The sequence below is a fragment of the Solanum verrucosum genome, unplaced genomic scaffold (genome assembly GCF_900185275.1).
Source record: "Solanum verrucosum unplaced genomic scaffold, falcon-dt-bn FXZP01000117.1, whole genome shotgun sequence".
NCBI lineage: Eukaryota > Viridiplantae > Streptophyta > Magnoliopsida > Solanales > Solanaceae > Solanum > Solanum verrucosum.
In genome coordinates this window covers 1,887,214-1,914,740 of record NW_026020014.1, presented here as the reverse complement: position 1 = coordinate 1,914,740, position 27,527 = coordinate 1,887,214, and the positions used below count along the sequence as shown (strand labels likewise).

General features: G+C 32.9%; 4 protein-coding genes across 4 annotated transcripts; 2 read left to right on the top strand and 2 right to left on the bottom strand.

Annotated features, from left to right (window-relative positions):
• The first annotated feature begins 4,107 nt into the window (after positions 1-4,107).
• LOC125820625 (auxin-binding protein ABP19a-like) lies at positions 4,108-4,812 on the top strand. Its single transcript, XM_049500040.1, has one exon. It carries the CDS (start codon positions 4,166-4,168, stop codon positions 4,790-4,792), a length of 627 nt encoding a protein of 208 aa, XP_049355997.1. The 5' UTR covers positions 4,108-4,165; the 3' UTR covers positions 4,793-4,812.
• A 3,923-nt stretch (positions 4,813-8,735) lies between these two features.
• Positions 8,736-10,591, top strand: LOC125820617 (protein NODULATION SIGNALING PATHWAY 1). Its single transcript, XM_049500031.1, has one exon. The coding sequence runs from the start codon at positions 8,846-8,848 to the stop codon at positions 10,520-10,522; it is 1,677 nt and encodes a 558-aa protein (XP_049355988.1). The 5' UTR covers positions 8,736-8,845; the 3' UTR covers positions 10,523-10,591.
• A 53-nt stretch (positions 10,592-10,644) lies between these two features.
• LOC125820624 (uncharacterized) lies at positions 10,645-13,142 on the bottom strand. The gene is made up of 4 exons (XM_049500039.1): positions 12,418-13,142; positions 11,218-11,310; positions 11,017-11,084; positions 10,645-10,930 (listed from the first exon to the last, which is right to left on the bottom strand). The coding sequence occupies exons 1-4, from the start codon at positions 13,135-13,137 to the stop codon at positions 10,798-10,800; spliced, it is 1,014 nt and encodes a 337-aa protein (XP_049355996.1). The 5' UTR covers positions 13,138-13,142; the 3' UTR covers positions 10,645-10,797.
• A 3,112-nt stretch (positions 13,143-16,254) lies between these two features.
• On the bottom strand, positions 16,255-20,067 carry LOC125820615 (probable GTP diphosphokinase RSH2, chloroplastic). The gene is made up of 6 exons (XM_049500029.1): positions 18,979-20,067; positions 18,705-18,890; positions 17,689-18,149; positions 17,236-17,394; positions 16,804-17,155; positions 16,255-16,710 (listed from the first exon to the last, which is right to left on the bottom strand). Exons 1-6 carry the CDS (start codon positions 19,681-19,683, stop codon positions 16,408-16,410), a joined length of 2,166 nt encoding a protein of 721 aa, XP_049355986.1. The 5' UTR covers positions 19,684-20,067; the 3' UTR covers positions 16,255-16,407.
• Positions 20,068-27,527: the final 7,460 nt, after the last annotated feature.

Genomic DNA, 27,527 nt, shown 5'->3' with positions numbered 1-27,527 from the left:
ACTGTAAAAGGGGCAGCCCGGTGCACAAAGCATCTTGCAAAATCCACTGTGATTTTTAATATTCATTTGCCATTGCCCTTCTTTTTACTGCCTATCTAGGTCATACTTGATTGAACATATTTTGGTTGCTTGTTGTGTACCTTTGTAGCATAACTTAGAATATTTATATCGCAAAAATAAAAGTCTTGTTTACAAGAGAATAAAGATGGTGGATTTGTTTTAGAAACCTCACTTGTAAAGTTTTGTTGGACATCTAAACAATAGAGTAGTATGTTTATCAGTTTACTGAAATTTCGAAGGATCATTGTCGAATTCCTAATCTGTCTACTGCAACTAACTAGTTAAAGGTATGGGAGAAGATGAACACTCCGGGAGAAAAGGGTATTGGAGAAATGGATTAAGATGTGGAGTCTGAAACTGAAGTAATCCTCTTTTTACTTCAGAAGAACATGATGCTTGCTTCCATGAATGAGGGGTGTGTAATTTGTAGTAGAACTTAGTTTGACATTAACTCCAACCAACTTAAATTGGATTTGTTAGTAAGTAATATTTCTTGATTACAGTAGTGTGTGTCTACAAAATGGGGATTCTTGACTATTAATCTTTGATATTGTAGGTGATAAAGGAAATTTTTAAGATGACAAGTTGCCTCATTTATCATTTGTAAGGAAGTTGCCTGGATTTGTTTTGAAGGACATTAAAGATTTACCTATTTTCTGTTTGGTAAGATGTGGACCTTGTAGCTTGTAGGGAGGCAAGGATACTTGTTGTTAGAGGCATGACTTTTCATTGTCGAGCTGCAATGATGATTTGTACCATAGAGATTGAACACCAAGAAAACCAGTTATTTATAACTATAATATTGTTATATATATATATAGAATGTATCTGACTTGAACAGTTATAAACATCACTAAATACAGGTTATCTTTATTATTTAATCTGAATTATGTTTCTTTTTGTAATAATGTGAATAAGTGTCGATCCTTTTTTTCCTTTATGCATTGTGGCATGAGTTTTATGGGTTGTATGATTTTCTTGACCTAAGAGAATGTCACAAGGTTTAGAGAACTTTTGCCTTGTTCAGCACAAACTTTGTAGGAATGAAGTTATCTTGGACATTAGGTCTGACATAAATTCTGTAGGATAAGTTTATGCCTCTTATTGTGGGTTCTATAATTGAACTTATGTCTCTTTCAACTCATGTTATGTAGAAACAAAGTGACAGCACTTGTGTTATATTATAATATGAAAATAAAAACATGTCTTACGATTTTGTTTTTTGTTTTTTCTATGTCAGGGTATATCTGGGTCATTCTTTTTATACAAAAATTAAAAATCACAAATTTGAAACCCCAAAATAAGGACATTATGCGAATGGCCTTTTCTATAATTCTATAGCTTGATGGTCTATTGAGTTTCAACAAAAAGGTTGTACTTTGGCAGGTAGTCTTGTTGTGATGGGTGTAGCCCAAATTGTCTCTAATTAAGTTATGTAGGAATTGCATCTGATAACCAGATTCCCACCTGCTATTTAAGCTATATCCAATTTTTTCAATTCATTTAACTTATAGCCAGTTTTGACAAACTTTAGATAAAAGCACTGCTGGTCTTCTTCTTTCTCATACACACGAAACTCTTAAGTATATTACTGATTGGATATGAAGTACATCCAGTGATTTACTGTGAATACTGTACACTCTATCACTAGTATTTTGTTGTTGTGAATTTTGCTTTAAATAGGTGTCCTAAAATTGGCTATCTGTGCAATTGTGCCTTAAGTTGTTATGCTTGGTTTGCCTTACCTATACTGTCGAAATCCACAAGCTATTTTTAGGCTTTTAGCGCCATTGATCCAGTATCATGTTATTTAGCCCAAACCACATTTGAACATATTTTTATGTTGGACAAAACAAAAATCAAATTTCATGTGATTCTAAATCTGTTATGGCTTTTCACAAGGTGCGCCAGTACATTAGAGCAACGTTATTATTATTAGATACTCCTATTACATTTGTACGTTTGTGCGCAAAATTCAAAATATTTTTGATTTGTAACTCCCATTTATCTTTCCTTGCATACTTATAACTTTTGGAAGAGGGTCAATGTTTGTTGAGAATACTATTCCATAGAATCTTATTAGATTTAGGTAGATACTAGTAATGTAAGAAATTTTGCAATGTAGTAGTTATTTCCCATCTTCTATGTACCGTACCCTTTGTAAAATAATACATCAATTGATTCATACTTACAGATATTTTAATTATGTGGGATTGTAAAATGATAATCAAAGACCGTACCTAGTATGTAAATTTTATACAAAGCGATGTACTAAATGACTATCAAACATGTTATTAACTATGTTATTTTCAATTCATGAATAATTATCTTCCTAGCTAACCAACAAGAAACCGGTCCTAAAAGATGGTTGAGGATTATGTGCTATAGAAATAATTTGAATAACAGCAGAACATATTATGTGCTACAATTCTGTTAATAGATCAACATAATTCAATAGTTTTGATCCAAATTTCAAACTAAATATATTTGTGTTTAAAAAATCCCTAAACTCAAATTTCCAACTCCCCCCTGGTTACAAGGTAGCATTGCACCATATCAGACGTTAATCAATGTTAAAATTTTCTGCTTAGTTTGTCCTCTTGTGTATATGACTTCAATGGTGATCGATATTCTTTAGTGGAAAGACAATTGCTATTGTCCACATAATTCCTTTTCTAGCTAATAAGGAAGTTACAATATTGCATTATTATGCATACATATATCTTACAACTATCTCTTTGATGCCTTTCTGGATTCGAGCTGTCAGCATATGTCTTCTTATAGACTTCTCCTTTTCCTTACTTTTTCTCACCATGTGCCCTAAATTAGGACCACTTTCAATAAATCAACTCCCTCATCTTATGGGCATTTGCAGTACTTGCCTTTTTCTTTTTTTTTTACAACAATAACATAGTCGGTGTATTCCACAAAAGATGATAGTAAATGATATTTCTGATTGACATTCAGCTCAAGAATACTTACCTTTGTTGAGTTTGTTGTTTAAATTATATATGTCTGTATTAGTTCACTTGGTTAAATTTATTTACATAAATAAATAAATAAATAAATAAATTATACAAACAATCTTTAAAGGCGAAACTAAACCCCATTGAATTAATTTTAGAATTAGAAAAGTGGCCTAAAGAAAGGCCATATGATGCCCCCATTGAACTTTGTATATCATTTGTATTGTGAGAAAAATATAGAAGAGAAACATGTAGCCATGATAAAACAATGCACTAAGCGATCATTACTCTTTGAAATGATTTTTCGATGATTGAAGTCGGACCTTTCAAATTGGAAATCAAAATATCCCAAAATCACATCACCTCTTAATAATCTAATAAGTAATGTATATAACACCAAAAAGATACTCCTTGTTTCTATTCTTTTTCCCTATTTTGTCTATTTCTTCAACTGAAAATGTTGGTTGTGATGTAGTGAGAGCTGAAAAAAAAAACGAAGAAAAAACTACGTATAAGGTGTAGGGCTACTCTTAATACTGTGTTGGTTTAACAAAAAACGAACAATATCATCACATAATTGTATTTGGGGACTGACTTTGCCCATAATGTCGAGAAGTTTTACCAATTAAAGATAGTTTGAAGACACAACCACAAATAAAAGTTAGATTGCTATAAATATTCTATTAATGTGAGTAGCACATAGTGAATTTCCTAATAAGCTTGTTAGAGTGGATTACAGTCCTACTTTAATTAGGGAATAAACTGGTGGTTTACTTATTTGAATTCGGACAATCTTGCTCTCAAGAGCTAAATTCTGGAGATTAAATTAGGCCCGTATGTCATATCTTTACGATAACATTAATTATTTTTCAAAAATAGGAACAAAAAGTGGCTAGTGAACGTAATTTCCAAGGAGATGACAAAACACACTCACGATAGCCCTATCACACAACTTGTGGTTACCATTCCCTTTAGAAATTCAAGTGGCATTTAATTTGCCCTTTTTGCACTTCAATATCCAAAATTCTCACTCATTTCCCTCTCTATATATACACACATACAAACTAACCTTCCTTGCTCACAAACTTCACATAACAAATTTTTACTAATCCTAGCCAAGATTTTTTTTTTAAAAAAAAATGTTTAAATTCCTCTTTCTCTTGGCTATCTTAATCTTGAGCAGCGATGCCGCTGTTCAAGATTTCTGCGTGGCAGACTTAAAAGCACCCGAATCACCTTCTGGCTATTCTTGCAAAAGTGTTACAAATGTAACAGTTGACGATTTCGTGTTTTCTGGGCTTAGTGCTGCTGGAAACACAGCAAGCATTATCAAGGCCGCAGTCACCCCAGCATTTGCGGCCCAATTTCCAGGTGTTAATGGGCTTGGGATTTCTGCGGCCCGTTTAGATTTGGCCGCAGAGGGGGTGATCCCATTTCACACTCACCCTGGTGCTTCTGAAATCTTACTTGTGGTGCAAGGATCAATTACTGCTGGATTTGTTTCATCAGCAAATTCTGTTTATTTAAAAACACTTAAAAAAGGTGATTTAATGGTTTTTCCACAAGGATTATTGCATTTTCAAGTAAGTGATGCTGGATATACTTCTGTGGGTTATGTATTTTTTAGCAGCTCTAATCCTGGACTTCAGATTACTGATTTTGCATTATTTGCTAATGATTTGCCAACCAAGTTGGTTGGGGCAACAACATTCCTTGATGAAGCAACAATTAAGAAACTTAAGGGTGTGCTTGGAGGCACTAATTAAGCAACAATTGCATTGTGTTAGCTGTTAATCTTTCTTTTTTTCATTCTGTTTTTGGGTATTTTCCTTGTCTTCTTCTTGTTGACAAATTGGGTCTGTTGTATTTTTTTTCTCTAAGGTTGTTTTGTTTCTTTAAAGTTCTGTTTGTTTGGAAATGAACACATTTTTTTTCCCGAGTATGACTATTATGTGAAATTATACTGCGCATGACTACATGAGACAAGAGGAATTCAAATTATGAGTTTATTTGTAAGGATGGGTAGAACGAGTAAGATCCCAAATTTATATAACAGTAATTAAGGTTTAGCCGCTAATGACAGTACTGATTTCTTTAATGAGATAAAGAAAATGTATCACTTTTTGCTTGGGTTTTTCTTTTCCTAAACTATCACGACTATACCAAGTATCGCCAGTATGATAACATAATTTGCATATATACTTTCGTCCACATGACAGAAGTAGTTCGCAATAGTTCAAATAAAAAAATACAAATACTTAATATACAGTTTAGATAAAAAAAAAAAACTGGCAAAAAATGATTTTCCATATATGTTTTGTTACCTTTATCTTCTTCTTTAATAAAACAACCATCATCAACCTCACAACACCTTTCTTTCGTTCAACTAAAAGCAATCATTTAGTGAAAAAGAAAGTGATTGAGCAATGACAATCCGTAAGCAGACATCCATTTGTGAAGAAAGCATAATAGCTCAATAATCTTATCAAGTAAAAAAAACACCTATTGATCCTCCTGATCATTAGGATCCACAAACTAAATGGGCCAGCTATAACTTGGTCGATATTGAAAAAAGGATGCGGGTACTACAAATGCACTGAGAAAACTCTATCCGACTGACTATGTTTATCTCTTTTTTTTTTGTCCAAACTATGTGTGGCATGATAAAAATTGTTTGTTTATATCAAATGAATATATATGTACAGTTTAATTGCACACACATATTTATGGGATAAGACATAAGTACCCTCTTCAACTATGGATGAAATTTCAGCGACACACCTTAATTATATATGGGTCCTATTACCTCTTGAATTGTTTTAAAGTGTAATAAATATATCCTTCGACGCTAAGGTGGCACGTAGAGTGTGCTCACTCTCTTGGAGGCATGTGAGAGACAAAAAAAAAGTATTAAAATCGAACTACTATGGACATGGGTCCATTTTCAATTGCACATTTTCACAATTAATTAGTACACATAATGAATTAACATTAAGATTTAAGTTGACATCTTTTTAATTAAATTTCTATTTTTTATTGTGAAATAGAGTCAAATTTTATCATTTTTAGAAATACAATTAAATTTTTCACAACATACTTAAATTGTTGGTGGATTTTTTCAGTATTTTTCATCAATTTGTATAATATCGAAAGACTTTTTCTTTTTCTTTTTCTTTTAATTTTTTACTCAAATACTTGACATGAAATTCACTAATGAGGAAAACAATTTTGTATATTAGAGATTTAAAATAAGCTACATATCATGAGAACAATTTAAATTAAAACTTTCTTTTTTAAAAAAATAAAATTTAATTATCCTCTCCTCCTCAGTTATCGATGTCATATCCCAATTCCCCCACCCAATTTCAGTTCTCCGTTCGTAGATATATCACTCCACCGCCTACTTCATCTCTCCGCCCATCGATATAGAAACCCTCCCCGCTTCAGTTTTCTGTCAATATAGCACCCAACCCACTTTAGTTCCGCTTCGATTCTCTGTTGTAATAATACACCATCTTCTTCGATTGTCCTTTACTTCATCTTGCCCAAATAATATTTGAGTGAGAAACAGTTGGCGGTAAAAAAAAATGAATTTGATAGTAGACATTGAATCTGGTGGTGGAGAAGGAATGAATTTGATGGTGGGTTACAATTTTCATAGTGATTGCTATGAGTTTTAATGGTGGAAATAGAGTGTTTTAGTGGTTATGGTGGGTGTAGGGATAGTAATGAAGAAGAATGAATAAAATAACATGAATTTTTAAAAAAATTATAAATATCTAACAAATTGATGATGTGGCGCTGACATGATGTGGAGGCGAATGTAAGATACCTCCCTTCATGTGAGTGATTATAGAGGTTTTAGGGTGTGTTTATTACACTTAAAAATAATTCAGGGGGCAATAGGACTCATGTATAGTTAAGGTGTGTCGCTGAAATTTCGTCTATAGTTGAAGAGGGTACTTTTGCCTTATCCCCATATTTATCGCAAACTTGTTCTCATTTTAACGTTTAATTATTAAAATCTCATGTCATTGCAAAGTTAGACATAAATACTGACATAACTTTTGGGTCGTTTGGTGTGATGAATAAGATAAATTAATCATGGGACAACTTTTTAGTGGCCTTTAATTCATTGTTTGGCTACAAAGGTAGGGATAACTTATCCCGGGATTAACAATTAGTCCTGGGATAAGTTATCCCTCACCGGGGGTGGTATAGTAATCCTGTGTAAATTAACAAAAATACCCCCCTTAAACTCTCTTTTATACACCACTTTTACATTCATACATATTAACATAATTTTTAACAACATAATAACATTCACAACCTTAATTATTTGTTGTTTTTATGATAAATATATTTTTCTATTAAAAATTTACATTTATAAATACAATTTTTATTTATGAATATATTATAAGTTGAATTTATTTGTGTGATTATTATGTTTATTACTCACTTAATAATTATATTTTATCTATAATTAAAATGTAGATAACTTTAATAATAAATTTTATTTTACTTTAATAAACTTAAAATGAAAGTTTTATTTTTAAGCTAAATAAGATGAACATTTTATTTTTAAGCTAGATAAGATGAAAGTTTAATTTTTAAGTTAAATAAGACGAACGTTTAAATTTTAAAACATACGGCAAAACATACGACACAATCATGGAAATGCACACACAAAAATATTTAAGCTAAATAAGATGGAAAATTTATTTTTAAGAATGAATAACTAAAGCTTTGCAAAGAAAATGTAAAAAAAAAAAAACTAAATAAGGTGAGGGTATTTTTGTAAACAAACAACTTATTCTCAAAAATTATACAATGAATATTAGTTTGAATATGACAAACTAAATAAGCAATAAAAACTAATCCCAGCATAACTTATCCCAGTATAACTTATCCCAACATAACTAATCACAGCATAATTAGTATTCAAACCAAACGACCCGAGTGTGAGTAAATATATACCAACTAACTCTCACAACTTATTTAACACTGGGAAAACAAGAATATCTTAACGCAGTTACATATTATGTATTCTGTTGATTTTGTAAAGAAGTTGCAATAAAGATTGAAAATGGTGTGTTAATAATAGGATCTTTGGTAGATCAAAAAAACAATTATTTTCTTGGAAAAGACTAGTATTATGAGTTGTTTAGAGGTCAATGTTAATTTGGGGAAAGATGCCAAAAGTGCATCAGCCAATAGCCTAGGAGAAAGCAATATCAAACAAAAACACCATTAAAATAATCACGGTGATGAAGAGATTGCCGTCCTCTGAAATTTCTAACACAAAAACCTGTCACTATCCAGGAAACTCAGATAAACAATACTCCTTCCGTCTCAAAATACTTGTCGTGTTTTTTATTTACATGTTGAATATTAATTAGGAGCCTTCTGTGTGTCAGTATTTGTAGCCTTCAAAACAACTACAACTAAAGATAAATTAAATGGAATTCCTTTTTATTAATTTCGTCTTGAACTTTAGAAAAAAAATATTTTTAGAGGGAGGGAGTATTAGTTTAGTGCCTCCAACTGTGTTGTTGATAACACTGTGAACAATCGTGACACGCCAGAAAATAAGTCAAATAACAGCACGAATCAGAGACAAGATTACCAGCTTAAATTAAACAAATAATATCAGAATAGAACAGCATAACTTCCAAAATAACAGCAATTTTGCCTCTAAAAAATGCCCCATCCTGTCTTGTTCCTCAAAAAAAAATTATTGTTACCATTTGTTTTACATCACTTATTTCAATTCCACACAACAAATTCACATCATAAACTCTTCTCTATTTGCATAGTCAATGACCAAACACCAAAACATCCTTTCTCATCACAATTTTTGTGATACAATGGCCATTGAAGAACCTGAGCCTAATTCCAACTCTGATCCCATATCAGAGTGGCTAGCTAGTACTTTATCCGATGTTCCATCCTTCCTCAATGAACCTTACAGTTACACCGATGATTTAAATTTCTATGCGGACTCATGGTGGGTTCCTGATCAAGATGATCAGATCGTTAATCACAACATCATCATCGACAATACTTGTAACTCATTCAACATTAGCTCCCCAGTCAACACAGCTATTAGCAATATCCCTTTGGAGCCCATCATTTTGGATCATCCACAGCCGGTGGATCTGTCTAAGAAAAGGAAAATATCTGATCAAAATCCGAAGACGTCAAAGAAAAATCATAACCGTCAGATTAATGAGGCAGAAAATGCTCATATTATAGGTGATCAAGGAGGAGTGCAAGTAAGAAGACCAAAGAGAGTAACAACAAAATCAACCGGAAATAACAGTAACAACAAAGAAGGAAGATGGGCAGAACATTTGCTCAACCCTTGTGCTGCTGCAATCACTGTCGGTAACATGAACCGTGTGCAACATCTGCTGTACGTTCTCCATGAGTTGGCGTCTTTCACAGGTGACGCCAACCACAGGCTAGCTGCTCATGGACTCCGCGCCTTGACACATCATTTGTCTTCCCCTGGCTCATCATCAGCATCCTCTGGAACTATTGGAGTTACTAATTTCTCTTCTGCGAATCATAAATTCTTCAGGGACTCATTGATCAATTTCATCGACATTAGTCCCTGGTTCCGAATCCCCAATAACATTGCGAATTCATCTGTTCTCCAAATAATTGGAGAACAGGATCGGCTAAAGAACCTTCATATCCTTGATATTGGAGTTTCTCATGGTTTTCAATGGCCAACTCTTCTTGAAGAATTGACTAGGCGGTCAGGTGGACCGCCACCACTGGTTCGCCTGACCGTTATTACACCCACCACAGAAAACGGAGAATTGAGAGGCAATCCATTTGTGATCGGGCCACCTGGTTACGATTTTTCCTCGCAACTACTAGCCTATGCTAAGGCTATCAACATTAATCTACAGATCAACAGACTGGACAATTTTCCTCTTCAAAATCTCAATTCCCAAATCATAAATTCTACATCTGATGAAACCTTAGTCATCTGTGCTCAATTTAGACTGCATAACTTGAATCATACTATCCCGGATGATCGAACAGATTTGTTGAAGATATTGAAGAGTTTGGACCCGAAAGGCTTAGTTCTCAGCGAGAACAACACAGAGTGTAGCTGCAACAGCTGTGGGGACTTTACGACAACGTTCTCAAGGCGAGTGGAGTACTTATGGAGGTTTTTGGATTCCACGAGTGTGGCCTACAAAGGGCGGGAGAGCGAAGAAAGGAGGATGATGGAAGGAGAAGCAGCAAAGGCGTTGACGAACATGGGAGAAATGAATGAAAGGAAGGAGAAATGGTGTGAAAGAATGAGGAGCGTTGGTTTTGTAAAAGAGGTGTTTGGTGAAGATGCCATTGACGGAGCTCGGGCTTTGCTGAGGAAGTATGACAGCAATTGGGAGATGAGGGTGGAGGAGAAAGATGGCTGTGTGGATCTATGGTGGAAAGGGCTGCCAATTTCATTCTGCTCATTATGGAAGATTTAGCTATTTTGAGTCAAATTGTACTTCCTTACTACCACGTTAGACGTGTTTCATAAGTGTATTTGTAGAGGCAACAAGTCAAAAACTAAGCTGATTCCATTCAGGTTGATGCTATTCATCAAACGTACATTAAATTAACTTGTTTTATATCATCTAGGAGACTTCGTAATACTTCAAAGTCCCATTATTTACAAACAGTACCGTACGTAATAGAGATATGTAACATAGGGAGCAAGAACCCCCAGCTAAGCCTAGCAGTATCAAGATTAACTCCAGTTTCAACCATTTAAGTCTTTGCTTTGCGGCAAGATAAAGGCTTTAATCAAAGCATTGACAGAATCAGGAGACTCAATGTTTGCTGCATGTCCTGTGTTTTTTATTATTTCCAACTTTGCTCTTGGCCCCAAATGCCTACAAGTTAATACAAATTCAGCATGAGGAATCTAGTAGTCCACTAAAAAAGAAAAGTAAGTCATATAAATCAGGATTAAAAGTACCTTTGCAACTGGTAGCCGAACATAAGAGGGAAGACTCTGTCCTTGTCACCCCAAATAAGCAGAGTTTCCTGTACACCAAATCAAGCAACAAAAAACAAGTTATTTTTATGATTATACATATAGTCAACAGAATGATTTCACATCCATGAAGTTTTTGCTGTAATGTGTTGATTTGTTAAAGAATATGGGGAGAAGTTTGACCTGATTTAGGATGGGCAATCTGCAATCTGTATGATTGGACATCAAGTGGTGCACCAGCTCTTGCTTCTCCTTCAGGTAAGTCCTACTTATCATCTTCAAACAATACAGGAAGAGCATCAAGAGAGCCACTTTTTACATCTCTGTAATCTTTATTTGTTATAATTATCAGTGAACTCGGAGTGTGTTTGTAAATTCCTTGAAAATAAAGAAAATGATTCCGAAGTACAAAAAGTATAATTAATAATTGTACTTCACTCATTACCTCTCAACATCCCATCCAACCCCACTCTGATAGTATTTGCTTAATTATATACATAAAGGTATGTGGAGTATATAAATTCCCTGGAGCAATATCTTTTATACTCATAGGCGGATCCAAGATTTGAAAACTTTGGGTGCACTTATATTACCTTAGCTCAAACATGAGCACTAAGATAAACTTAAAATAAAAACAGTGAAATAAACGCTATGGCTGGATTTGAACCCAGTCTCACGGGTGAATCCTTTAGCTTGTACTAGTAGGACAATGACACTCATGTGCTTTTCATGGGTGCACTGTTAATTATATCTTAATTTCTATCAATTATTTTTTTCGAAATTAACGGGTGCACGTGAATCCGCCTCGGTTTATACTAGTACTTATTACTCTAGCAAACACCAAAAAACAAGCAAAATAGTCACTTATTTTCAGAAAAGCACTTTTAGTGAAAACATTTTCTTTCATTTTAAACCTACCTTACAAAACTCTGTGCTTAAAAAACAGTCCTTTAAAAATAAGGAATATTCCAGGTATGTAAGTATATACCCACACCTTGAGTATAAATTTCAATCATAATTAATTATCATAAACTTAATTAATACTAATAGGTTAATTATGATGAGTGGAAATTATTTAATTTAAACATCAAATACATATAAATATATATCTCCGTTTGCATGCAACAACAAAATAACAAAAATACACTTCCATTACCAGAAGTATGGTAGCAAAAGTCAAAACCAATCATTGAAGCACGTAATTTATCTTAAAATAGTAGTATATCACTCAATAATGTCAATTAATTAGTATTTCCACTCTTGTCAATTTGCTTGTGAATTGAATATTTTGAAATGCGGTTTATAAATCTTTGGCACTTTCTTAAATTGTGTGGAACCAAATGTAAATTTTAGTGAAGAATGATGAGGAGGCCAGGTACTCACATCAATGAATTCTTGGAGAAAGTAATCAGGGGCCCACTTGAAAGGATTATACTTGTAAATTGACAAGTTTACGAGCACATGCAGATCCTCTGGTTTCGCCGGTATTAGCAATTCAACCGGATCTCTTCCAATTTTTTTCAACTGCTCTTCCTTCTGATCTTTCGAGCATCCCACTCCACTACTCAAAATCACTACTTTCTCCACCATTTCCGGATTCATCTCCGCCATTCGATACCCAACAAATCCCCCATAACTAATCGCAAACATCGAACAATTTCTCACTCCCAATTCCTTTAACCCTTGCACCACGCATTTCGCCTGAAACTCCTCCGTCCGTTCCTTCCGAGTCGTATACGATTTACCGAAGAATAATAGATCCGGAATGTAGAGGTTGAACGATTGAGCCAGTGATTTGACTTGGTACATAAATTGCCATTTGGCATCACCACCGTAACCGTGGATGAGGACGAGATTTGGTTTGTCGTAACGGCGGTGATTGGGAGCCCAGAAATGGATGGTGGTTTGGTCGTCTAGATCGAGGGTGCATGGTGATAAGTTGGAAAATCGGAATAAGAGGGATATATATGCGTCGATGAAAGGGACGAAGAGAGGGAAGCGTTTGATGGTAGGTAAAGGGGAGAATAACCACCGGAAAATTTTAACAATGATGGAGAGATGGTAGGATAAGAAATTATGGAAGCAGAGGCGCAGACTCTCCATCACTGCCTAACGGATTTGATCTACCTAGCCTACCTCTTACTAATATAATATATAGGACTTCTATACTATTTCTTTTCCCCATTAAATTTTGATCCTCTCGTTATAATTTAATTATATATATATATATATATATATATATATATATATATATATAGTAAAAATAAAAGAACTTTTTTTTTAATTTCATAATCTTAAATTAAAGGTATACTTCAAATTTTATGGTCTGAAGCTAAATTTTGAAATATAAAAATAGACCTTTTTTTGGAGTTGACTAATATGAGACTTATTTTCTCGTGTGGTGCTAACATTAAATAAGAGAATTTTTTTTCATCACGTTTAATTCATTTTTTGAAAATAACTTGGTGCTATAGCACCCCCAATTACTGATTTCTTATATGGCTGTAGATCGACCTCGACAATGTGACATTTAACTTTCTTTTTAATTATAGAGTTACATATTGTATCTGCCAATTTATAATAGAGTTGTATGCACAACATTTTTCTTATCGTAATTAGATTTTACGATATTTGTATCACAATTAAAATTTTACACTTTGGGATTAACTTAATCTAGAACAAGTTCGTACTTTTTCCTATAAATGGACTGCATCACTATTAAGTCAATATAAATACTCCAAAAAAGTTTTTTAACTCGGCAAAGTCTATTGATTCTTGTGGACATGGTGACATGGCACTATTTCATCAGATTGATATCTGTGTTGTTAGACACTGTATGAGTAAACAAGATTCCTTTTGGACACTGAAATTAATGGGTAGTTTTTGTTCTCAGAGCGATCCAGACGTGTAACAATTGTAGCCATTTTGATCAAAGATCACTGGAGAATCTCTTGTTCTCTCCGTTTTAATTGATTTTTATTTTACATGAAGTTTAAGATAGTAAAAACGATTTTGATTTTGTACTGTTCAATATATAGTATGTATTTAAATGTATAAGTCATGTAGAAAGTTGAAACTATAAAGTTACATTGCCATAAAAAGAAAGATATAGTCTTTTTTTTTTAAACCGAATTTAATAAAATTAAAGCGGGAGAGTAGTTTATACTTCATGGAGTGACGGGTGTACGATCCAGCGGCCCATTATGAGTGAATTGTGACTTAGGAACCTTATGGAAGAAATAAAAAATAAATTGCAATTTGCAATATAAGACATCAGAATTTGGCTAAACTGTGAACTTATATCAGATATTCCAAATGAGTAGTAAAAAAACAAGGTGATAATAAAAGAAAATCATAAAAATAGGACCATGACTCCTTTGTCCTTGCGTGAATAATATGAGTAGATTAATTAAGTGAAGTGAATATATATGAGACGACAAAGGCACATTAAACGGGTTGGAGTAGGGCCTCTTAGGACTTTGAGTTATGAGCTTTTGGTAGGTTTTCCTTCCTCTTCATAATCAATTTATGCAATTATCGTGGACCCTCAAATATTTACGAGTATTCATAAGTAGAAATTTCAAATTATATGAAGTCGTCTTTACTTTCAAAATGTGATCCCATAATACGAATTTAAATTAATCAAATGAATTACATTTTCAATAAAATTTCATGTGGTTGGTGTTGATCCAGCACCTTCTGTTTCACCTGTAAGGGGGCAAGTGGCAACAATGTGCAAACCCATCATGTAATAAAGAGAGATATGATTCACAATCAAATATAACACATTTTCTTCAATCATTGATATAAAGAAAAATATATTTGACGAACCATGCCTGTCTGTTTGAATGAAGTAATCAAAATTCAGAAAGAAAGTGAAAAGAGCTTCATTTATTTTCCTCCCCAATGTAGTCCCCAGTTCATAATAATAGCAAAAAAAATGAATATTCAGTGCCAGATGTTTCTCCATTACACTGTTTAAGTAAACCAGAAATTCAACTTTTGCTGTCAATTGTGAACATCTTTTTCAAGAAAAAAGTAAAAAAAGATCCACTTCTATATACCTTACTTCACCATTTTCCTTCACATTTTGCCTTTTCTTCTTGCCCAAGTCTTATTTTTAAATAATTAATCTTCTTCTTTTGCTGCTTTTTGGACGGCTTTAATTTTTCGGTCACTTTTATCATCACTTTACACCTACATTCCTTTGATAGCTCATCTTGTCCCTCTCTCTCTCTCTCTATATATATTATATAATGCTCCACTATCATCGATACAATTGAAGGTTTGATTCAAACGACCTTTTGATCAATATGGAGAATTATGCATCAAGTTCATACCAATATTCTTCGCATAGAGGAGTAGCAATGGTTCTAGCCCTTGTTTCCGCTGTTGTTCTATCGCCATTATATGTGGATCGAGGAAAGAAAGAGAGCAGTTATTACGAGACGAGATGGAGTTGTGGGGGAATGGTATTGCCTGTTCTACTGGCTGGATTAATTGTTGCAATTAAAAGCACTTCTTCATCATCAGTACGAGGAAGAGCAAGTACATCTTCCATTTTCGCTTCTCCAGAACCTTCGGCTGTGCTTAGAATTGGGAGTTCCTCTTGGGGTCTTGCTGGTGTTTTGGTTATGCTCTTATGTGTGCTTTCCTGGCAGAGACAATATTTGTGGAAATAGATGTTAGTTACCTCAGAATTTAATTTCGTCATCAGTATTATTAATCAGAGAAACGAAATTTGGAGTCAAGAATTATCACTGGAATCGGATACAAAGGAAATTAACTACTCCTCTCTCATGGTTCAGTGTTCACTTGGCCTTAATCTTAATGTATTCTCTCTCCTCTAAAACCAATAATATTGTATTGCTATATTTGAAACTCTCCTGTTTTTTCATGTATAGCTTCTTTATAATGTGATGATTGTTATGTTTCAACTACTTATTTAATTGCAGAATTGAACAGTATATAAGTAGACAATAAACACGAATCTTCCCTTCACTCGTTCGAATACAATCTAACTGGTGATCCAAAAGAGAAATCAGGTATCAAAGCAGATACATTAACATACAAGGAAATTATCCTTGCTACCGAGCACAGGACAAGTAAAACCTTCATGTTGCAATCCAGCTTTAAAAGAAAAATCAAAAAAGGTGAAAGAGAGATACACCATGGTATAAATATAAGGGAAAATGGAAAAGCAGTCTGCATTTCCAAAAGTAACAAATGCAAGTCAAGACTTGAATAAATCAGTCACCTAATTTATCTTTTTATAAACAGAACCATGGCTGTTCTGTACAAATGCTTATCATTTGTAATTATGTACAAGATTAAAGGAGGACCCTAATCTAGGAGAAGGAAAAACATCAACTGTCAACTCCTCAGACCAACTACTGTATTGGCAGCGGCAGGAAGAGGGCTTACACCTCGATCATACATTCGCTGAATCTCCTCCCTGTACTCTGTCAATGATTTATGTGGTATGGCTGGAGTTAATTCTATAACATCTCCCATTCTTAGCTTGCAGTTGGGATCACTAACTGGTTCATGGTTCAACCTTGGCCTTAGCTCTTCCTTCAGAGGAAATCCATAGGGTGTCCATCTAGAGCTGCCACGGCCAGCTCTCTCCAACAGATCCTTCACAGTTGAGTTTGCTGCGAATTCTTGCACAGACATCTGCAAAGAAAAACAGTGTCAAAACACATTCCTGATAGTTGACACCATGATTATCAATTCTGTAACTTTCAGGATTCACAGGTAGATAGAGACCTTATCGTTCTCAATCATAATGATAAAGACAGGCCCATCAGTTCCACAATCAGGTTTGCAAGAAAAGGGACAATCTTCAGAATGAGCTGGGAATTTGCAAGGTGGCTGAATCGATTCAGTGTTGCCAACAGATGACTGGTCTCTGCTCATTGTCTCGCACTGCCAGGTTACAACCCAACGAGCCCACTCTACCATCTGAAGAACAAAAGAGGAGTGCTTGCAGTCATTTTCTTTGTATCTCCAATGAGCTGCAAAGCCATATTCAGCTTGCAAGTGCATCTCTTTTGTTCGGATCTGAACTTCAAGAGGCGCCATGCCTTCCCCGAGAACAACTGTGTGAAGAGATTGGTACCTAAAAATTACACATCCATATTAGGGGCAAAAACTTGAAAGAAAAGAGAGCGGCAGAATCAAAACTTTCATGCTGCTTACCCATTGCATTTGGGTTTTTCTATGTAGTCCTTGTACCTCCCAGGTACCTCACGCCATAGCTGGTGAACAACTTGAAGTGCTTTATAGCAGTCCTCTTCATTTTCAACAATCAACCTCAACCCATGAATGTCATGGACTTCATCCATATTAAGCTTCTTCCTGTAGAATATGAAAATACTGTTAGCTCAACTGTCACAATTCACAAAGGCAACATTAGTAAGAAAGTAGCATTGCACAGAATGCACAAGGCATCCAAAAGTTTCTAACTGTGTAATGACAATGGCAAGTAATTATCATCATATTGAATAATCTGCAGAAAAACGATTCCTACACAGTACAGCCCTACATAACATGTATGTCTTGTCTATAAACTACAGGCACTAAATAATTGGCTGATCAGCCAAATCCACTGGTGCAACTTTTAAAAGTGTATTAAATGGGCAGAGAAATTACTTTAGCATCTTGCAGTAAATGCTGTACAAGCTTTTGTGACGCCCTGAAAGTACGTGATAAGAAACAGATCCATCACTTAACGCTTGCTCCAATTTCTCCACGGCAGAGGTAATCATAGCCTCGTCAAAAGAATCCATGAGTTTTGATGAGAGTTCATTGTGCTGATCCGGGTTAAGATGTTTAAAGCATTGGTTCTCCAGCTGCTCTTTCCAGGTTGAGATGCCTAGGCGATTAGCAAGAGGAGCAAAAATTTCCAAAGTTTCCTTTGCAAATCTTTGCTGCTTTGTAGATGGTAATGCATCCAAAGTAGTCATATTATGCAAACGATCAGCTAGTTTTATGAGAACAGCCCTTGCATCTGTCATAGCAAGGAACATGATGTGTAATCGATCTGCCTCAACAGTTTTACTGGCTGTATCGAAGTCTCGTGCAAGCTTGCTCAATTGACTAAGCTTTGACACCTAGACAAAATGATTGAAGTTAAAACAAGTTTAACACTTGGGAGTTGGGATTATCATTATTAAACATAGAAGACAGCAGATGCTTGCATGATTTCTTTAACCTTCACTAATCAAAGACATACTCATACCCAATATTAAAGTCAGTTTTTGGCAAATAGTGATTTGGCCATGAGTGATTGCAAACACATTTTGGATACTGTTTAAACATTCAAAACTTGGTGTGCATAATACTTCAAATGAACAATGTATTGCAATGACAAATCTACAACTTTTTTTCAGAGTGAAATGACTACCCAAAAATAACTTAAGTTTCAAAAGGTTCTTTCTCAACTTCAACACAATACTCTTGTTTTAACTTTAACCTATGCATTGTCCAAATGCCTACTAAAACAAATCCTAAACAAAAACCAAATTTAATCTACATTTGAAAATTAAATGCAACACCCTTTGCATATGGAAAAAAGACCATTAACAAAATGTTTAAATGCCCAAAGTTATGAAAGAGAGTGTTAACAACAGGGAGCTTCAGATAAGAAAACAAGTCAATCTCCATACCCCTTCAACCAGATCAGCAACACCAGCTCCTAGCGTCCGGAATATATAGTCATAAGTCATGAATGTGTCATCAAGTGTGTCGTGCAAAAGTCCAGCAGCAACAACAGTCGAGTTAGCCCCAATCGTTGCGAGTAAAACTGCAGTCTCAACGCAATGCTGTAGATAAGGATCACCAGTAGCTCGCACCTAAAAAACCAATACAATACAATAAGTCAAAACTAAAACTTTTGCTAATAGCAGTGGGAATTAGTAAAAGTTAGGCAGAAACAATCACCTGTCCTCTATGGGCTTTCTCAGCTTCATAAAATGCCTTCACCACAAAATCATCATAAAAGATTTTATGCCTTGCCTGTGCACCCAACAGTAAAGTTTTAGCATAAGGTTCTGAATTGGACTCTAAGAAACCCTCTTCCATGTTAAAGGTGAGTTCATCCAATAGCCCTGATGAACGGGAATCAACATCCAGGACCTGAAAAGCCACCGGATCGTGATCAACACAGGATCCCAAGGCGTGCCTAACAAAACCATTGAACAATCCACCAGTCCCAGAACGAATGGAACAGACATCCCCAGCAATTCTCTTCGGAGGACTTCTGGAATATGATCCAATTCCACTACTACTAGTGCTACATGAAACAGGCCCTTGAAACACAGAAACTGGACTCTGATGATCCCTTTTCAATGACGAGCTGAGGGATGAACAACGAAAAGAGCTGCTCAATTCGTCGCCTCTATCATGCCACAGAGACCCCAAATCCTCGGTTCCAGTTGAATAGCTGGCCTTCACGGTTGGCGAAGAGAACAGAGACGACAGGCCACCGACAATGGATTTCTGGGACGAAGAGGATGTCGATGAGGAAGACGACGATGATCTGCCGTTCAAATCGAAATCATAAGACGCGTGAGAGTGGCATTGATATGGTGTAGAACACACACTACTCGGCGGACTTGCGTACAGTGCTATCGTCGGAACCGCCATAACCCACCAATCTAGAAGCTGAAATTCTGAATATTACCACCAAAGATCCAAATTTTACAGCAATTCGAAACCCTAATTCCTAAATTGTTTACAATCAATTCAGAAATAATCAACCTCAACCTGAATAAATGTGTGGAAACCTATAAATTCACAGATTTTTCAAGATAAGTTGGGTATTTACAACAAATATGAGAAGATCTGAGTGATTTTTTTCCCAAAAAAATGGGGAAAATGAGAAAAAAATGAAACTTGAACAAGAATTTAAACAAAAAAAGAAACTCGTAAAAATTGTTGGAAGAGAGAGTGGGCTGATATTTTTACTGGAATTGTTCTTGTTTCTTCTCCAATTACTCTTTCTTCAATCTGAATATCAAAATACTATTTGCGTTGATATTCTATACATTCATGCTCCTCTTTATGGTTGCTTAGGGGCCAGGAATACGCAAAGTATAATGACCGGAATAGCCTCGAGATGTCTCTCAAATAACGGGAAATTTCCTCCTTTTGTTTCTCCGGTTTACAGTTTTTTAATTAAATTATTGGTAACATCTTTTTCAATGTATTTTTAAAACTATAAAATACCCTATTATTTTAATGCCAAGGATTGTACTAATGGATTACAACAATAAGATAACATTAAATTAATGAAAATTAGTGTTGAGATAAGATTGGAACTGTATTTAGTGTGTCAGTGCCTCATTTCTCCTTTTTAATTTAATTTAATGATGCATTAATATGAAAATTAGAACCTTGTATCTAGTTCCTTCTTCTGCTAATTTAATCACTCGGAAGACAAGGTCAATGTCAACACTGACTAGATTAGGAGTATTAAACCTAATTTTTTTTAATGTACAATTATAATATTTTTTTCTTTGACAATTAATCATTTACCTAATTAAAAAAAAAAAAAAGGAACCAGATATGTTATTATTTTAATCCATCTTCTGTGGCTCTAATAAGTGAAATATTTAACTCAATAATTGTGATGGAATGACTTCATCCAATACATTTAAGGAAAAACCCTTTTCCTTCTTTCTTTTCTTTTCAATTATTATTATACTTTATATATGTACTGTGATTCCCTTGTTTATTTATGGTTATTTACCTCTCTCTTTTTATATAAAAAAAAAGGTTATTGCACTCTGTATCTCTTAAAATTGGGGATTTATGTAGTTTTTATTTCTCATTTCTTGCAAAATGCTAATTTGTTCTATTTACTTTTTATTTGTTTGTTTTCTTCTTGACCTGCTTGTGTTTTAGATAAGTGTGTTTAGATATTTATTTTTTTCCTAATTCTGAATGGGGCCGGTATACAGGATTCCACTGATGAATCTCTAAATCCTAATTTTAGAGGATATGATCTTTAGTGGGGACATATCACGAGAAATCCTGACCGTCAATTTCCACCCATTAGATGCGGGAAAGAATAGCGGGTCCCGCGCAAAAGTATGTAATTTGAAGGAAAATGCAAGGGTACATACGTAAATATGGTTTTGCAAAAATAACGATTCAACGAATCCGGCTCGTCTCTCAGTCCCTATCTCAGTTTTGCTTCTAGAACGAGTGTTAGGTGTAGGAAGGCGATAAGGACGGGTTAATTTACCCGACCCGGAAAATAAAACCGGTTTTATTGAGAGAATAGTAACGTGTCGTGTGAAGAAGTGGCACGGACAAACACGTGGTCAGCAGTGGCAGCGTAACACTTGGACGATACTTTGGCGGCCAATGACTATTGAATGCCAATGGTGGATTCTCAACTCCATCAACACTCCACGTGTCCAACTTCCTCTATGATAGTAATATAATCAGTATAATTCAATAATATAGTACTAGTTGAAAAAGATTACATTATTTTGATGATTTTGCATAAGTAGTCAACTTGCTAAATACGTTCAAATTCAAATAAGTAGTACGTAGTGATTGTTGTGGCTAAGTCATGTTGATTGAATAATATGTTTAGATTGATTGTTCATAAAAATAGGGAATCCATAAAAACGCAAATAATTAAAACACCCATATACAGTGGTTCATTAAATTGTTCGTGAAAACATTAGGTAAATTGCAAAAACTAAAATCAAATATTTAATAGTTATTCGTTTGCCTTTCTCTTTTCCACTTTGGCTAAATATCTCAATGAATTATTGTATGCTTATGTAATAAGTATGGCCCTTGAACAATTATTATCTCATTAGTTACTCCCTCTGTCTCTAATTACTTGTTCACTTTTGAATTGATACACTTATTAAGAAAACAATTAATGACATGATGAGTTTATATTTTACCCCTATTAATTATGAAATTGATGAAAAGTTTTACATTTTTTAAAGTAACTAATCATTTAATTGAGGATATAATAGGTAAAAAAAATTATTCTTTTTTAATTTATCAAAATGAACAAATAATTAGGGATAACTATAAAAAGCAAAAGAAACAAATAAATAGGGACACAGGCAGTAGCTAGTATTTTCTTGGATTGTAACAGCACCAAGTTGTTCGGCTGCAACGGGTCAAAATACGGGTCATCAACTTTTTTCTTTTCTTGGACTTTAGTTCCAATCTCCAGGGAATTACTTCTTTCTAGTTTCTACACGTGATAAACAATTAACTAGTCAACTCTGCTAAATATCGGACTTTTCCTAACCCACCGGAAGTGGCGGTGTTTGTGTCTATACTACCTTTGATAGATTTTACTTATAAAATTACACTAGATACGTTATTATTTTTTAAGCTAATACATCTATTTAATTTGTCAATTGCCACAGCCAATTAAACCAAGCTGAAAATAGTGGACATGCATATTTACGAGAAAAATCAGTATCTAAAAACATGATTAGTTCGACTCATTCGAGTTTAGGTAAATTAATAACTTGTTTATTTATAAATTCAGTTAATTTTGATTTATCAATTTTGTTCAATAATTTAAATGAATCATAAGAAAATGTATAAATGAATCAAAATTTAATAAGAATTTATGTTAACTCGGTTATTTAAACTCGATCAAATTAAACTTTGCTATTGATGTGACTAAAAACTTTATTGGTCTGTTATACATGACAATTATTTGCAAAGTACGACAACTTCACCTAATTTGATGACACGTTATAACAATGCAATAAAGCACGCATGAAATTAATTATAGTCAAATTCAGATACATCAGTAAAATGGCATTCTATCAAATTTCTATAAATTTATATATACAAATTTATTAAAATTATTAAAATATTAAATATTAACTTTAAAATATATTGATTTAATACCAAATTCATAAAAATTTAAATATAGAATATGCCTCTGTAATTGAAGTACTTTTTTTTTGTTATGCTATGATTTATTTGTAATTATACGTTTAAATCATATAAGTTTGGCTGCCATCCACTTAGCTTTTTTCTTTATTTTTCTAAACTAACAAGTGATATATATTAGTTTGGTTTTATATTTGACAGCTATTGACTGACATTTTTATTTTGATATTTGATAAAAATTATGTCAGCTTGGGTTTTATACTGTATGACTATGCTGCTTGTTGAGCATATCATTCAAGTTATTATCTAAGATTTATGATCCTATTATGTTAATGGTTCTTATTTTATTCATAAAGTCTATCGATATTAATTCTTTATGTATTGTTATTTATGATCCGTTTGTCATATTTGTTACCAAAGTGGTCTTCCAAGTATATATTGGAAACTTTTTTTAAAAAGAAAATAATCCAAAAGTTTGCCTTCGTATGTACGTTTTATACCCATTCAGCGGTGAGAAAAAGATGCTGTTAGGTATAATATTTAAGTACTATCAATGACGAAAAATAATTGAGTACTGAAAGTAAAGAAGCTTAAGCAAGTATATCAATTATTATAGCTAGCACATAAATGTCATACTTTAAATATATCTTACTTTAATTGTAGTAATTATATTATCAAACTCAACTAAAATAAGAGATTCAATTATTTAGAAACAAATTGAAAATCTAAACTTTTACGATTTTTAGCATTAAATAAACTATTATATATAATGTATGCTTTGCATAAAGTATTATAAGTTTAATTCAACTCGTACAATTAAAATACTTCTATCCTTGCCGACGATAGAAGGGATATTCTGATGATGATGCTGAAGAAATTGAGACAATTAGTTTCACAAAATATCCAAAATTCCAAATGTGCGGTAAGAAAGTAGCATCATATGCTTGAGTTTACAACAACTTATTAGATGGAACATACACAAAGTATCCTAATATGTCTGGCCAGTTTTTTAGAAATTCGAAAGTGCTTTTAAAAAATATATATATAAATAAATAAAATAATTTTAAAAAAAATAATATATATATATATATATATATATATTGTTTTCTATGAAAATAATAATTATATTATTTATTTTTTATGAAAAAATATATTATATTTATTTTTTAAAGTTGAGGTACTTGGCTAAGTTTTTAGGATGAAAACTAATTATTGTTACGTCGTAGCAAAGTTTTTTTTTTTCAACAACACTTTTAAATTCTTGGCTAGACACAATTTAGATTTTTTTTTTTATTTTTTTAGTACTTTTTTAGATTTGTTTGCATAAACTTTTAATTTTAACTTATTTTATCATTCTAGTTTAAAATTAAGTGTTTATAAACACTTTTTTTAATTTACTCAAACACTCCAAAAGTATTTTAAAACTATTTGACTAAAAGCACTTGAAATAAGTCAATCAAAACCAACGCTTATTGAAATAAGTCAATCAAAACCAACGCTCAATCACTTTTGCATCTCTGAAATTGTTATGAATCAAGTTCAACCCAATGTAGATACTAATGTCATACAAATTGTTATTGGGCTGACAAGAGTTATTGGGCCGAGAACAAGCAATAAGGTCAGGTTAATTTGGGATCCGAATTGAGGAGTGGGTTTGAAACGTTCCTTCAAAAAGGGTAGTGATATGTGATTTAGAGATTATGCAAATTATTGAGAAAAATGTCTAGTCCTCTCATCCCATTTCTTTGAGTCTATGTTTCTCATCTCCCTTCTGGTTATCTTCTACAATAGTTTTCTTTGTTAGTTCTATTTTCCGTTGTAACTTCGAGTTTAGTGATTATAATAATTGAATGTTTTAAATTGAAGTTGTTACAGAAACACTTTTAAAAATAAATAAAAAATATTAAACAAAAAACCTATTTAAAATAAGTTAATTCAAATACGGACTAACAATTAGGAAAAGCAATCAACGATTGTCAATTGTTGCGTCCATTAATTATTTATTGAAAAAAAGTATATTATAGAAGTATGAAAATGGGAAGAGGCAGAAGACAATTTGCACACAAGGAAAGTGGATGGAATGGGTTTGCGTGTGGAATTATAATAGTAACTCTGTGTGAATAGTAGTGGCGTAGGAACTCTCTTGTGTTAAACGTGCAAGCTAAGCATATGATTCCTCAAATAAATAATATTCATAAATTTTCAGAATTATTAATAATTTTTATTGATTTAGCACAAACGAAAAGATTATATTGGTATCTCATATTTGAAGGAAAAATATATATAATTTAAAAATAATTTTAATTTAAATATAATATAAAAATAATAGTATTTTTGTTTTTCCATGTATATTGATAAAATCGTAATTTTATCATTGTGATAATTGGCAAAACACGTCTAATATTTAATGTTATATAAGCTTTGATCATATATCATGGGAATCAAAATCAGATTTAATTGAAACCAGAAGTATAACTAATTGATAATATATTTTCTATGTAAGAGTTTGAAAAAGTTTTACTCATAAAATTACATCTTATATATTGTTAAATATATATATTAATTAGTTAACTACTACTATTAGATATGGGTGGGAGGGGGAGGGCGGGGGGGGGGGGGAGGGGTCATTTTCACATCCTAGTAATGGTGACCAAGAATGGCAATGAAATGGTAGGACGGTTACTTCTAGTTTTAGAGAGAGAGATAGAACGATGTACCACAATATTGACTTACTACGAGATAGATTATAAATATCATTAATGTTCATATTATTCATGGATTAAATTAATAGAGTTTAATTAAAAGCTTGCTTGGACATGCATGTAATCTGTAATTAGATTGATATGAAGCTGACGTTTTATTTGAACATACAATTTAAATATTTAAAGTTTTATTTTTCTCCTAAACATGAAAAATCCGCAACTTGTGAAAACCATCAAAATTTCTTCAATTCTTGTACAATCTTAACAAATGAGCAAACAATTGTTTATTTAAGCTATCGAACTATGCTAATGCTTTGCATTTATAAATTGCATATTTCTGTGTTTCCTTTATAAAATGTTTGTGATAACAAACTTTTACATACATATAATTTTAATAAAGATTCACAGGCACAAGTCTATAATAATAATAATAATAGCTAGTTATTCATTAATATAATCTTTTCACGGGTATTAATAATCTCATCACACATTGTTTGGATGGTAAGTACCCCTCACTTCCAATCCGACCAAGGGAGCAAAAGGGGTGAGAGCTCCTAGGGGAGGGTGAAAAAAAAATCTCATCACACGGAGAATATGAAATCTGATTTCAAATCGCATCTCCAAAATATAATATACTCATCAAGCACCTAAGTCATGTACTGAATTTCTGCTGCTTTAAACTCAAAGTTCGGCCCATCATAATTCATGTGTTGAATTGGGCTTTCAGTTAATTTCCAAAGTCAAAATGAACAAGGCCCATTATCTAAAATTTCCCTGTGAAAATGACTAAGAGAGTAAATTCTTATTTTTAAGATACTTCTCATTTAAAAGAAAATTTTGCTTAACAACTCCATCCACTTTTATTGCTAAAGCTACCTTGCCTCTACTATCAACTATACTACCACAAACCACCTTTAGAAATAGTTATCATCTCTACTCGCCATATCTTTATCATCATAGTCACTATAAACCAACAACCTCCTCTATATATTGTCAATTAGATATCATCACTAACAATCACGATTGACCATTATTATCAGACATTATCACGATTAGTTACCATTTGTAACTATCACTTAACAACAACAATAATCAACACTCGCAACCATTGATATTAGCTCGCCATTACAACCTTTAACTACTATGTAAATTTATTTAAAATTTTATAAATATAATATTGAGATTAATTATTATTTATTTAAATTTTAACACAATATCTTAAAATTAAATGCATATTTAAATGAAAAAATCTTAATTTTAATATATATATTTTTTATTTTTTTATTTTTTCATTATTCTAATATAAATGCTTTGATCTGAAAAAAAAGGAGACATTTTTAAAAATCAAATTAAGTACTATATAAATTTGTCATTTTTGCAAGTATTTAGGAAACATTTTGCACGATAAGATTTTGCTTGGAGAACACGTAATTTGTAATATTAATATTCTTTTCATTTATAGTCAAGATCCTATTAAGACAAGAGTGAAGAAGAAATTTCATTGAAAGGGTAATAGTTGTAATTTATCAATGTACTTTTGGAAGCTCATAAAATAAGATAAATGATAAGTATAAGGAATATTGAATTATTCCTCTTTTACATGTAGGTAGGGGTGTACATGGTCGGGTTGGTTCGAGTTTTTCAAATATCAAACCAAATCCTTTGTGTCGGATTTTTAAATTTATAAATCAAACTAAATCAATAAAACTCGGGTTTTTCAACCTTGGGTTTTTTTGGATTTTTTCGGATTTTCGGGTTTTCCGTTAAAGTATTCATACAAACATATAATTTACTTGTACTTCAAATATTTCTTCAGTCCTACCAAAATACAACTATCTATGATGTTTCTTAAAAATACAACACAAACAATGATATGATCAATGACACTAAAATATCCAA

Bases quoted from the DNA above. Each gene is read 5' to 3' on its own strand.
- LOC125820625 (XM_049500040.1), top strand. From the start codon at position 4,166: ATGTTTAAATTCCTCTTTCTCTTGGCTATCTTAATCTTGAGCAGCGAT.
- LOC125820615 (XM_049500029.1), bottom strand. From the start codon at position 19,683: ATGGCGGTTCCGACGATAGCACTGTACGCAAGTCCGCCGAGTAGTGTG. The intron at 18,891-18,978 runs GTGATTGTTTCT...TTGGTTTTTTAG, and splicing joins AGAAAGCCCATAGAGGACAG to GTGCGAGCTACTGGTGATCC. The intron at 17,156-17,235 runs GTAAGCAGCATG...TGTAATTTTTAG, and splicing joins GAAAAACCCAAATGCAATGG to GTACCAATCTCTTCACACAG.
- LOC125820617 (XM_049500031.1), top strand. From the start codon at position 8,846: ATGACCAAACACCAAAACATCCTTTCTCATCACAATTTTTGTGATACA.
- LOC125820624 (XM_049500039.1), bottom strand. From the start codon at position 13,137: ATGGAGAGTCTGCGCCTCTGCTTCCATAATTTCTTATCCTACCATCTC. The intron at 11,311-12,417 runs GTGAGTACCTGG...TATTGTTTGAAG, and splicing joins TTCTCCAAGAATTCATTGAT to ATGATAAGTAGGACTTACCT. The intron at 11,085-11,217 runs GTCAAACTTCTC...TTTGGTGTACAG, and splicing joins GATTGCCCATCCTAAATCAG to GAAACTCTGCTTATTTGGGG.